Below are 13,644 nucleotides of genomic sequence, written 5' to 3' on the forward strand. Positions count from 1 at the left end.
GTTTTGTTCCTAATGGTGGAAGTGCTGACATTATGTATCTCACTGTGATCTGGTACTTCGGTATTTGCATAAACCGGCAATCCTGTATATTCTTTTGGCAAACTGTAAATATTAATGTTTCATATTAGCATAGCTGAATTTTTGAGGTACAGACATTTGTGTGGGATTAGAAAACTTTATTTCTAGGAACTTGTAAAAAAAAAAAAAAAAAATATTTTCAATAAAATTCCCTACCTCACCTCTATTATTGTGCAGAAATTATCCCATTTCCTATGTTCAGTTTTCCGACTTCATTTGTAGATGCAAATATCTCTTTTGTTATTAGCAAAAATAGTATTTCCATTAAATCAATCAAATAGTGAATTACTTAAAATTTGAAGCATAATTTATTTCCTTTGTTTCCTTCACTGTATGGTGCTCAGGTTTAGGAACACACGGTAAATAGTATTTGCACACAGCAAAGGCAAATTCTAGATGTTTTTATGGCATCTGAAGAGATGCATGTATCTATTCCCTTACTCTGCCTGTGTGTAATTTAATTGTAAAGGGATTGGCCACAACTGATACTGCTTTGGTTTTTTGGTACCTTCATGGTTCGGGGGAGGAAAATGGAAGGGCAAGAGGGGAGTGACAGGAACCTTCTCTTTGTAAGACCATGGGTGGAAAGGTTCCTAGTCCTCTTTGTGTAAAGGGGATTTGAGGAAACAATGTGTTTGCTTTCTTTAATTGCAGTTGTAAATACACATTCTAATAATGACATCTAAAAATAGATGTCTAAAAGACTTTCAAATTAGTATAAGATGAGCTAGCCAATTAATCTATCCTTTCTCTGAAATATTTAACTCCTTACACTTTGGGGGGCTGAAGGGGAGAGCCATAAGTTCTCTCTCATGTTGCTGCAGAGAATGACATTCCTGGAGAAGGAATAGCCTGCAGACCTGGATAGAGTGAACTTAAATCAGTAATCTTTACTCTTAAAAGTCGGAAGTACTTGGTTTTTATTCCTTTATGTTCTCCCACTCAAATTGAACCAATTTTCTTGCCATAGTTCAGAGGCTGTTTTGGCAATACCTGTAAACCTCACTTTCTGAACCTGCCTCATGGCATGGGTCCCTTTGGGAAATAGGGGAGAAGAGATTGGTCTGCTCTGGGGGGTGGAATCATTTCCTCAGGAGAGATTTTGATCTTTTTAGTTTATATGCAAGAACTGGACTTGAGATAGGATTGTAGCAAATAGCACCAGTTCCTGCTGAACTTTGTGAGAAAGGCGTGCAAGATGATTATAGTTTTGAGCCCGAATCTTAAAGATTGTGGGTTTTCTGGGCTTGATGTCTGTGTCCTTGAGAAAAAGATCAGTGCATGTATTTTGAAAGGAATATTTTAATGTCATTGGTGTCTGTAGTTTCGAGACCAGTGCAGAATAGCTGGGTTGGCAAGTCTTATGAAAGCTAACTTTTTCCTGAGTGACAGCTCAGAGCTTTAAATGTTATTAATAGAATAAATATTAGGTATCCTCTAAAAAGGTAAAGGGATGTGCTTTCACATGCTCAAATTCTAACTCCAAACATTGAGGAATCTTGGTGTTACAGTGTAGCTCTGTACCTGCTCCCTGGTAGCTTGCATGCTTTTATAATGCATTCTTCGCTGCTCTTTTGCTTCTGGCCCACCTAGTTTTAGGAATAAATACTGTGCTATGTATATTATAAAAAAAAAAAAAAACTTAAGGCTTGCCCTCCTTAAATACAATAAATCGTAAGGCAAGTGTGCCCCTTTTCAGAGTCAGTCATCATAAAAAGAAAAAAGGATTTAAGGTTTTTCAACTTTTCTCCTTGTTAACAGGTTATCTGAATTATCTGGATTCTAATGTGAAAAATCTGTCATCTCCTTAAGTAAGAAATATGCAGTTGTCAGACTTGTCTGTAGAATGTTCTACCAAGCCAGACCCAGCTGAGCTGCCCGAGATGCCCTAAATCAACAGGATTGTTTGTTTAGCTGTGCTGAACACATGGCTGGTATGCAGTCGCGTATCCTTGGGTCTCAAACATGCTTAAACTTAAAGAATTTTTGTTGCAAACACTGACATTAGACAACAATCTCTGTCTCTAAATCCAGTCAAACAAAAGCAAAAATTCACTTTCATATTTTGGTAAAATTCTCAGGTTTAAAAACTTGAATGCTTATTAAAAAAATGGAAATTAACTTTAGTTTAATTAGCTGAACTAAACATTACATTCAAACTCTAAATAACAATTACTAACATGAATAGTGGGGAACTCAGACTTTAACAGAGGATGTTAGTTTTGCATATAGGATGTGCATAAGGAGGAAAGTTCATAGCTCTGAACATTTTTAATTAATTGCATGTCTTAAAGCATTCCCACTTTTTCCCTGTTCCCAGTATCACTTCATGTTAAGTAAAAACTCATGTTTACGTTGCAGCCTTTTTGGAGACATTACCTTAATCTTAGAAGAATTAATATCTGTTATGGAATTGTGTACATCCTACCTGAATTCATATGCCAGGGCTTCTACCTTTATTCAGCAAGGTACTTCAATGTGAAGATGCTCAAGTTACCATGGATTTTGACAGGAGGACCAGCTGGTATTCCTCAAAACGGGACTGATAATAACTGTTGAAACTTGGAAGATTTCTGTAATGCTAAGATTTCTCTTTATACTGGCATGATGTTCTGTTACTGTAATGTGACATCATACCTACAGAAACTATTAATAAAGAATTTTGCTAGAAGTACTGATTTCTCTTCATTTTCATGAAATTTAGACCAAATAGCTCTCTGAAGTCAGGCTACTGGAATAATATAAGATTTAAAAGCTATTTAAGTAACTGAAGAGTTTAACACTGCAGAAAGATCTGCAAACCAACTTTTTGTTGCTTTCCTTCTTTCCATTTTGTGAAATGCCTGTTTTTTACATGACTGCTGGTGCAGAAATCTAGGGACTTTAACTTTTGAGGACTCAGCCCCTAAAAGTTCTAGGGCTGAATTTTACTATGTTTCTTCCTGGAACCCAGCCACTTTATGACAACATCATAAAGTTCACCACATTTTGTGTCTTATTCCCCCAAAATCTTAACTGTACTGAGAAAGAAGCCCATCAGAAAGAGGGCAGTCTAAATGCTAATACCTGCATCATCTGTATCTGAATGCAATGAGAATACATTTGAAAAATATTCTGTTAATAGAAGGTAGTAGCTAGTCAGTGTAACTACCCGTAAAATGGTGCAGACTAAGACTATGTCATCTACATGGTGCTCACTCAAGTGTTTCTCAAAATAGTTCAAGTCTCAGGTAAAGGATGTTGAAAATTAGTAGTAGTTTCTCGAGTGATTCAAATAGTACCTTACAGCCTTTGCAAACAAGAGAAAGGTAATGCTCCTATGCTTCTGCTGCTCTGTACCAGCAAACAGAAGTTTGAGAATCACAGCATGTCACTTGGATTGAAGAGGGCAGCTGAGAGAATCCTATCAATGTGTATCCATTCCTGATGAGGGGCAGTCAAGAAGATAGAGCCAGACTCCACTGTGTTATCCAGTGGGACAAGAAAAAGTAGGCACAACTTGAAATACAAGACAGCCTGCTCAAATATTTTCAGTATGAGGAGATTTGAACGCTGGGACGTGTTGCCTAGAGCTGTAGTCTCCATATTTGGTGATACTCAAAAGCCAAAGGACAAGTAACTGAGCAACCTGTGTCTGTCAGCCCTGCCCTAAGCAGTGCAGTTGGAATACACCATCTCCAGCTGTCCTTCCAACCTCAATCCGCCTGTAACCCAAAACTGTCCATAAAATGCCATGCATTGTTAAAAAAAAAAAAGATGGTCTCAAATCTCAGATGCATAATTCTAGAGAGATCAGGAAATTACCTTGATGTTAGCTTAATAAAGGTACATCTGTGTGCAACTAGGTATCTCTTGTCATTATCACCACGGTATCCTGAGGTTGATAAACCTCCACAGAAAAGGATAAGAAGTTCTGGTATGTGTGTACTACCTAGTTTTTTCCATTCACCAGCTACAGTTAAAAGGCCCATCTAGCTGAACAACAACTTCAGTACATTTTATGCCAACATAATTGTGTGGTATGGAGTTTCAACAGGATCTTCACAGACACATTTAAAGACTATCTATGAGTTTGAGAAGAGCTTTCACAAAGCTTTTTGCATCTGTGAAGCTTTCTGCTGATACCATTCACGTTCCGTAGGTTTTTACAGAAAATCAGCACTCCAACTTACTTTACTTGTCATGTGCTGATGGTAGTGGGGTTTTTTTCCCTCTAGAATCTCCTCAGAAACAACAAAATGTGTGCCCTTATGTTCATAGTGAATGAATGCCCATTCCAGTGAGTACAGATGTGACAAAAAAAATGCGAAGCATTGTCTAAAAATAACTTATTGTCTACACAACCAATCTGCAGTATGTTCTGTTGTTACTTCTAACTCCAGTTTGTTCTGCTCTTTTTCACAAGCAGAAATATTTTTCATAATAGAAAATGTATTACTCACTTGACAGGAGTTCTGAACAGTTCACTGTCTTCCTTTCATAAAGGGATGGTCCAACAACTGCAGAGCAGAAGGGCGTTCATGTTGATCTCTGCATTGAGGATTTCAAAAATCAGTACATAAAATAGATGTGCATGCATGGTATGTAATTATTTGTAAAAGCTAAATGCATACTAAGGCAATTGTTTTTCTCTTATTTCTCCAGTGATTAGTCCTTTTTGGGTTGTTTTTTGAAATTTTTGTTGTTTTTTTTTTTAATAAGACTGACACAAAGGATGGCAGAATTTGTGGGAAGATGCACTTGGCATCTGTGACTTATAAAAGTGGAATAATTTATTACAAAAATTATTCTTCCACTAAAATCTTTCCAAAACATAGAATAATTCTGTAAATTTGGCTGTTTCAGGTGCACAAAAAATGTATTTAAGGAACGTGACAATGATTTGCCTGAACTTGTGTCTGTCAGTCTATTCTGTCATCTCCAATCAACATAATTCACGTTAACGAGGCCATTTGGAATTACAGCATTTCTAGAACTAAGGAGTTTGCACCTTTTTAACCCTCAGTTTGGACTTATTTCAAAAGCAAAACAAGAAAAAGGATAAAGGATGCTGACTTCCTAAATAATAAACTAATGGGAAAGAAAGAATGAAGGAGTCACTTAGATTTGTGGCATGATGAGATGATATAGTAAACTTTTGCCACTATAGACGCACGAGGTTTTTGTTTGTTTTTGCTGGTGATGGTTGTTGACTTTTATTTTGTTTGTTTTATAAGGTCGATATGTATTAAAAACTCTACTTGTATATTTCCTTCTACCTTAGCAATTCCTACTACCTTCTAAACGCTGTTCTCTCTGAGATGAAGTATATGTGATGTTGCTGATAACAGTTTTTCTGGTTACTGTTATATCTGTTCACATCTAACAGTGCCATAACAATTCTAATCCAAAGATTAGAATTCAAGCTTCCTGCTTCTGAAGCCACTACCATGCCCACTAAATAACATACTTCTCCCTAGTGACAAAGTCTGATCTTCAGATATATGTAAAAGGCTGATATTAATTTGCTATTCATTTCATAAAGACTTTCAGTTAAAAAACTACATACCTGGTTAAGCATGCATGCACAAAGTCCACTGCAGTTCCAGAGAATCGATCAGGTAGGGAAGGCATCAGTCCCCTGTGAGCCCCAATATAGAACATGGCTGCTACCCTGTCCATGGAAGCCAGTGGTGGTTTTCCTGTTGCCATCTCAAACACTGTGCAGCCAACGCTCCAGATGTCTGATTTCCTCCCATATCCAGATTCATTGATAACTTCTGGTGCCATCCAATATGGAGTCCCATGCACAGACTTGAGCATCTCGCTGTGTGTGCCGCTGAGGCTGACCCAAGCTAAACGCCGGGCACAGCCAAAGTCAATTAGCTTTACTATTCCATTTGGCATGAGCATAACATTATTGCCCTTGATATCTCTATGTACTACACAATTGTCATGTAAATATGCAACCCCTTCTAGAATTTGTTTCGTGTATTTACAAAGGACAATTTCTGGCAATGGACCAAAACGACTAAGAATACTGGAAATTGAGCCACCAGGAACAAACTCCATGAAAATACTTAAAATGTTTTCTTCCAGACAAGTTCCTAAGTAAGTTACAATATTGACATGCTTCAATGTCTTCAGAAGATCAACTTCCTCATGCAGCTTCTGGTACTCCTTTTCTGTAGTCAGTCGATCTGACGTATCCAAAACAACCTGCTTTACAGCTATTAATTGTCCTTGGTTTGTCAGACCACAGTATACCTACAATGAAACTGGCATTTATTAAAATGAAACATGAAATTAAAGAGTATGATTACTTATTTTAAATTACTTCCTTTGTTTTTGTCATGTGTCATATCTTACTGTATAAGCAAAATATTTAAGTTATTTTTTGAATAAGAAAGTAGTCATTTAGAAGGTAAGATATAATTCTGAGATAACCAGTGCATCCCTTAGCATATTGAAACTTCAACTTACTGTGCCATAGGCTCCCTTTCCAAGGACTTCACCTCTTGTCCACATGATAGTATCCTTGTTATTTAAATTGCTTCCTGATACTTGAGTAGACTCCTCAAAGTTCAGCAGTCCACTTTCTTCACTTGATGTCAGAAAGGCTTTTCTGTAACTCTGCTTGGAACATGATGGTTAGTGTGAAAAGAATGGAGGAAAAAGACCTCATATTGTTGTTACTTTTTTACAGACAGTAACTCTCATCTGGCATGCATCTTTTCTACAGAATTATGTATATATAATCCTCGCCTGGCACATCAATACAATGGCTATGCTACCTAAGACTACTTAAGTATTTTCAAGTATATATCACAATAGTAAACAATCTGAAGATTACAGCACCCAATCTTTTTTTGCCATTGAAAGCAAGCCAGAAAGAAGAAACACTTACAAGAACAGGATATATATTGGCTTAGTATTTTATTTTATTTTTTGGTCATTATAGCTAAAGTTTGCTAATCTTAAGGGGGAATATGACAATTAATTTGCCCTAGGTAACATATATAATCCAAGCCTCATGAAAACAATTTGGAGGGGAATTCACATGAAGAAAAGATTTCCTAAAAAACAAACAGACAAACAAACAAAAAAACCAGTAATAATTACTGCACCCAGCCACAGATCCCTAGAAGTATTAGTGGAGGTATAATTGGCGTTTGTGTTTGCAGAAGCTTAAGGAAGTGTATCAAAACATAGTGAATTAATCTTCCTTGTATATTTTTAATTTAAATGGAGGAAAATCTAAGAGGGAAGGAGAAGCAGTACTGGCAGGTAAGGTCATTAGTAGGTAAAGTTTCTTCAGAGAGTGAGAGCCAGAATCCAACCAACCCTTCTGAGCTTGAAGTTTAATCAAGTATTACTTAAACAGACATGATAAGCCAATACTTGTAGTTAAACCAATTAAAGTAGCCTCTCCCTTTTTTTCACTATAATTTCTCAATTTAACTTGACCCAGCATCTAAGTCTTTCTGGCTATATCACTCATGCCTAAGTACCACCTGGCCCATATCAGACAGGCAGCATCTAATATCAGTATCCTCATCTGAACACTGGAAGTGTTCTGCTGGCCCAAGGAGAAGAGACTTGGTCATTAAGAAGCACATATTACCAGTACTTTAGTTAAGCACTGATTATTGAGTTAACATGAAGACTCATCTTTCATCCAACACTTTGTTGAAGCTTCACTTAAGAGAGCAAGCAAGTTACAAAAATTTAATTTTACCTTCTCTAGATCATTATCTGCTATTTCTCCATCCCTGTTCATCATGTTTCCTTCTTCTTTAGTACAGGTATTCTGCATTTTAGAACCTGCATATTTTGTCCTTGAAGAGTTGATGTCTTTATCTTCGAGCATTAGCAATTCTGCAGCCAGACAACAAAGCAACTCATCGGTTACATCCTTATTACCTGCCCAAGACAAAATGTTTCGACTTGTTTGGAAACTGGGGCTTGTAACATTTGTTGTCTGAATCATTGGAGGCTGACTGAGTTCATTTGCCAAAATACTGTTCTGAGGTGTGTATGACCAACTGTGACTTAACTTGTTTGTAAGGAGTTGACACTCCTGTTTATCTGAAAAGGGCAATGCTTCTCCCTGATTTAGAGTCTCGAAGGAGACCTGGTCTGATTCCAGGCTTTTGCAGCCATTCATATCCACTCTGTACTGGGGTACACAAATGTTCTGGTCTGCTGTTATTAAATTGTTTCTTAGAGCAGCACATTCTATGTCGACTTTATTGCTGAGTTGAAGAAGATCCTGGCTGCAGGAAGCATCTATCTGATGGTTGGATAGATCCTGACTGTCTAGAGACTGCTCCAAAGAGGCTTCTTTAATAGTTGATAACTTTGAATTTGAAAGAATTTTGCTTGGCTTGGTTGATTCTGAAAGCTCTTCTAAAAATATAAGCTGATGATCTGTGTTTCCATGAAACAATGTCACACTACTTGAAGTTTGTATTTGACAATCCGGACCAGAAGATATTACATTATCTTGCTCTGTGTTGCTACCACTCAATTCAATAATTTTATTGTTTGCTTGTAAGCCTTTCTGCTTTTGTTTAGTGACAGATTTAGTCTTCTTTGGCTTAGAATGTGTTCTCTTTTGAGTATTTCTTATTCGGCTGCTATCTCTTCTTTTATTGCAGGTAGAACTGCAGGTGCTAGCAGTGCATCCCCCAGGTGGAGCAGAACAAACATCTCTGTAAAAACTGTTCTCAAGATGATCAAGCTCACGCACGTGGGAATAGACAGGAGTTCCAAACATTTCATAAACATCTGGGCCTTTGTCATTTGAATTTATTTTCTTGAACATATCACTGTATTTCAGTTGTACAAACTCTGAAGCAGATTGTGCATATTGTAGAGAAAGTGGAGTAACAGGTTTCTTTGAGATAACTAGATTTTTGCAACTGCAGGAAGAACTTTGCTTTTTAACTCTCTGAGAACTCTGAAGAAAATTACATTTGTTGTGTTGAGGTGGTTTTTTTTGACACTTCAGGAAAGTCTCAGAACCCACACATGGCAGTTGCAAAGATGGAAAAATCTGCCTCTTGGCATTCCTCTTTTGTGTATTATGATTTATGGAAATCTCATCAGAAATAACTAACCCTTCAGCTGTCCTTGTCTTGCTACTCATTTTAGATCTTGATGAACATTTGTTTTTATTCAGCTTTATCTCACTTTTGTCATTGTCTTTGCGAGCAAGAACATTGAAGCTCTGACTGATATGAGGAGGCAGGCTACGAACAGTGCTCCTTCTTCTGGCAGGATGTTTAGCAATGCATGGTTTCCTAGGTAGTTCTTGTTCAGAGAAAGTAACATGGACAACAGGAACAAGCTCACTTTGACTTTTTGCAGTCACTTCTGACATTGCTTCATTTTCCCTTTCAACCTTGAGAAGACACATATTATTTTCTGTTTGTTTTCCAGAAAAACCTTGCACTTCTTCTCCAGGAATTACTGCAGCTACAGAATTATATTCTAAGACATGGCAGGACTCAATCACTTCATTTTTACATGAAGAATCTAAATTACAATCACTAAGCACGATGGGTTCACTCTCAGTGTCTTCACATGGTCTACAGTGCAGTATTATGTCTGTAATGTTTTCTTCTATACCAGTTTTATAGGACTTCTCTTCTCTTTCTTCCTTTTCACCAGCTCTTAAAATGTTTTTTGACATAGGACACAGAGCTGTGTTTTTTGACACAGGACACAGAGCTGTAAATATTCCACAGTTTTTCAGAGCGTTACTTGAGCTCAGGTAAAAAGGATAAGCATCACAAAAACTGTCTTGGGTCATAATATCTACATTCTCACAAGCTACTGAAAAGTGGGACTTCTTCTGGTCGTACTGTTCAGTATTGGCACCTACCTCAGCTTCTGTCCATTTCAAATTGTTTTCAATTTCTTCTTTCTTATTGTTAGAGTACTCATAATATTTATTCTTGCTGAAGCAGTACAAGCCTTCTGTTGGAGTGAACTTCTCAGAAATAGTAGCCACAATCACACCTGAACACTTTTCAGCTTGTCTTATTACTATGTTGCCTAACTGATACTGATAAAATTTAGTAGCTGATTTTATAGGCTGAGAAATAGACTTCATGATATTCAAAATATTTCTGATCTTGGTGTGCTTATTGACGAAAATATCATTTAGAGGAGCAAGATGACTTGTTCTTACAGGCTGAAATGTCACTGGTGGCAAATGGAACTGTAATTTCCATTAGAAAAAAAGAAATTAATAATGTATTACACAGCAGACAAAGGTAAAATCTAATCACTAGGAACCAAACAGGTGAAGGAAAAAACATCAGAACAGGATATATTGATGGATATATATTTATTTGAAGCATTCCTACATTTAACCTAGTATGAAATGTAATATCAAAACACTGAGAAAATATATTATTTTTCTCATATTTACTGATTTTACTCATTTTGTATAGAAAATGGGATTTCATGCTATAAGGCACAAGTCACTATCCATAATTTAAAAACAATAAGCCTTGGTCAACGTACAAATAGCATCATCAGTTCTTAACTATGTCTTATGCTATCTAGCATGCTTGATACACAAATTCAAAGTCTGGTCAGTAGTTTATCGTGCCAAAATTTTCTTCTTGCTGTGCACTCTCAGTGAATGCAACCCTCCAAAATGTACTACAGGAGAAATCATATTCCCAACAGAACCAGATTTCATGAAAGCAATTTTTAAAAAGCAAAAGCTGTAATATTATAATAGAATGCTATTTCATCCATGGGGAAAAAAAATATATATATAAATTATTTATTAGTTTTAAAAGTCATTACTGTAATTCTTAACATGTAGCTCGTCCATGTGTTCAATGTAGACTTGAAAAGCTTATAACCATGTCAGATGGAATACAGATTGAGCTCAATAGCATTTTGTTAGAAAATACCACAGTCCACGCTACATTTGTCAGTGAAGTCACACAGATGACTACCAAAAAGCCATTTTTTAATATGGCAGCTAATGCAGTAGCCTGTTGTGCTTAGGATGTATTTTATTTTCCCTCCCTTTTTTCTTCACTTCCCCTCCCATAACTTGAAAGTTACTGCACATCTTTGAAAGAGAACACGTTTGAGAATTTAAATACTTTATTGTGATTATTCATATGAACAGTGTGAATAATTTTCTGAAAATATTTCTATTTTTTGCTACATAGGAAATGAGGACAAAATAAGCTCTAATAAGCCACATACTTTTATGCAAATAAATGCAAGGGAAATAATTATGCAGTCATATGCTCTGAGTACCCATCTGCATGTCTATATTCAACATCAGTTAGCAATCTGCAAGAAATTTTTGCCTTCCAAGGACAAACAGAGGTTTGAATGTGCCAGGGAAAGCAATGAGCACTGTTTTGAAATTTACAGTTCAGGAGGTTTTGTGTAGTCTGCATGGTTTTAGTTTGAATGCTCAGTAAATCCCAAATGATAAGCTCTAGAAATCATCAGAGCCTAAGATGTGAAATAAAGCTGTATTAAATTACATTTGACATCAACTAATTGACTTTTCTTAAACATTTCCTTCAGCTGGTAATGGTGGTTTTTTTCATAGCTCTTTTTATGAACTTCTGCCAGAACTTTCTGTGAATACTCTTGTATTTTGCAGTAGGTACACTAAACTACACAACAGACTTAATAAGTCTCTAGTAGAAAGGACAATTAATTTATATCCATAAAGAACAAATCCTCTTTTTAATAAATACAACGAATTTGATCTTCTGTGGCTTTTAAAGCTCACTTGGTGTGACATGCTAACTCGTTAAATGACAAGCCTGACTGCAAGTACAGGAGTTGCCATAAATTTTTTTTGTGAACAATCCTGTTTACACTTCTCATAAAATTTCATATTAAATACTATTTTAATCAACCATATAAAGTCAGGCCAGTTCTTCAGTTTGGCTTCAATTTTATACTACCCATCAACACAGTAAAATTGCATTGCTTTGTTTTTAAATTCATCAAAACAAAGTATCTAAGGTATGTAACGTATAGAATATGCATAACTAAAATTAGCTTACGTATTTCCATTTTATAGAGGTTCTATATCTTTTTAAACTTCCAACATTTTGCCCTCAATAATCCCTGATGTAATATAATAAACAAATATAATTTCAGACATTTGCTGATATTTATTATAACATCTATAAAAATACTTGATGCTCATCTGAAAAGCTGAAGAACAAGCAGAGAAAACTACCCAGACTTCTTTTGTATCATTACTTTTAAAGTTTTCAAAGTATATAAAACTTTTAATTGTGTTTAGTTTTATACATAATACCATCTTACCTCAGACCTCTTGATCCTGTTTTCTAGTATTGCTATATTAAACCCTTAAAAATCAAAACACATTAATGTTAGTGAGAAGTAAAACAAACTACAATTTTCATTACACAGATACTTCAAACTGTAGGGTTCTGAGGACCAGAGATTTGTCTAATGTGTGGTTGCAGAACTATGCTATAAATCTGCTATAACAAAAAAAGTGGAAAGTTACAATTGCACTTTCTGTAAAACACAGTGAAATATGGTAATATAAAAATATTTTATTCTACTAATTTAAACAAATATTTCTTCTAAACTTTAGATGTTTGCTGACTTTAACAAGTAGCTAATTAATTCAATTATGAATTAATTAGTTCCAGTAGAAGGAAAAGAAGTGAAAGAGATGTCATCCTGGCCCTGCCTAGAATTCCACTGTATATTATTTGGGGTCAATTTTATTATACAGAGTAATTGGAATTGTAACATCTTTTTTTATGTTGCTTTTCTTTATCTCCTTCATTCCCTAAATAGACACACACATAATTAAAGAAGACAGGCAACATGGCTGAAGCTCACTTCATATGAAAAATTCAAACAAATGGAAAGACAATTTAAAGTTTGAAGAAAAAGGGCTTCTGATGCTTCAGCATCTAACTTGATAGTGATGTTTAACTTTATTGAAGAATTCTGACTTTTAAACTTGAACTTACTTTGTTGCATATCCTTAAAAGATTTTGGAACGTTGGATTCTGGGCATGAGGCCTGTAGCAGAAAGCTGAAATCAAAGCCATGCCTTATGATCTCTTTCTTCAGCAGGAAAGGTAGAGAGGTGTGCTGTCCCATCTGTAATGTTAACTGCTTTTTACTTTGACAACGTGCCACTTGTTTATCTGGCCACAGTCTGGTTGTTGGTGTTTTTTGGCTAAAAGGCAAAAACAAAAACCAAAATCAACGTGAAAATAAGTGGAAGGCTCCTACTCAGTTCAAATAATCACTCAACTTTGGAATAACAGGAACAAGAAACTTGTAAGATGCAAGAATGCCAAAGTGTTTTCTCTTTCTTGATCCATTTAGGAAGCTGTAACTCTCCCCAGCAGTATCTAACTGCTATGGCAGCAACTGATCACAAATACCAATGAACAACAAACAAGACAGACAAAGACACAGTATGAATAGGAAAACATATTGGCCATCTCCCCTTATTGATAAGAACTGATTGCTTCCAGCATGTATTTTTTATGAATCATCAGGAAAGTATGTCAAAAGAATTCTGAAGAC

The 13,644-nt window shown here is 35.9% G+C and overlaps 2 protein-coding genes across 13 annotated transcripts in view; one reads left to right on the plus strand and one right to left on the minus strand.

Moving 5' to 3' along the window:
* Window positions 1–2,749, plus strand: part of CCNT2 (cyclin T2) — a 27,831-nt gene extending 25,082 nt beyond the window's left edge. For all 3 annotated transcript variants that reach the window (XM_085228762.1, XM_085228763.1, XM_085228764.1), the window contains one exon: window positions 1–2,749. This exon is cut by the window's left edge. The gene's annotated coding sequence lies outside the window, so the exon portion shown is untranslated.
* The window catches only part of MAP3K19 (mitogen-activated protein kinase kinase kinase 19), a 36,425-nt gene that overhangs the window by 19,188 nt on the left and 3,593 nt on the right, over window positions 1–13,644 (minus strand). For 7 of the 10 annotated variants that reach the window (XR_014884545.1, XM_085228746.1, XM_085228745.1 and 4 more), the window contains exons 3-8: window positions 13,077–13,288; window positions 12,391–12,434; window positions 7,796–10,285; window positions 6,541–6,693; window positions 5,627–6,324; window positions 4,521–4,608 (exon numbers count right to left, since the gene is read on the minus strand). Coding sequence is in view for 9 of the 10 variants with exons in the window: in XM_085228746.1 (XP_085084872.1) it covers window positions 4,542–4,608; window positions 5,627–6,324; window positions 6,541–6,693; window positions 7,796–10,285; window positions 12,391–12,434; window positions 13,077–13,288 (3,664 nt within the window). In the remaining variant the exon portion in view is untranslated. Of the gene's footprint in view, window positions 4,609–5,626; window positions 6,325–6,540; window positions 6,694–7,795; window positions 10,286–12,390; window positions 12,435–13,076; window positions 13,289–13,644 lie in introns of all 10 variants that reach the window. The other 3 variants (XM_085228747.1, XM_003207720.5, XM_085228748.1) reach the window with 2 other exon arrangements.

This window comes from Meleagris gallopavo, chromosome 7, assembly GCF_905368555.1.
Source record: "Meleagris gallopavo chromosome 7, MGAL_WU_HG_1.1, whole genome shotgun sequence".
NCBI lineage: Eukaryota > Metazoa > Chordata > Aves > Galliformes > Phasianidae > Meleagris > Meleagris gallopavo.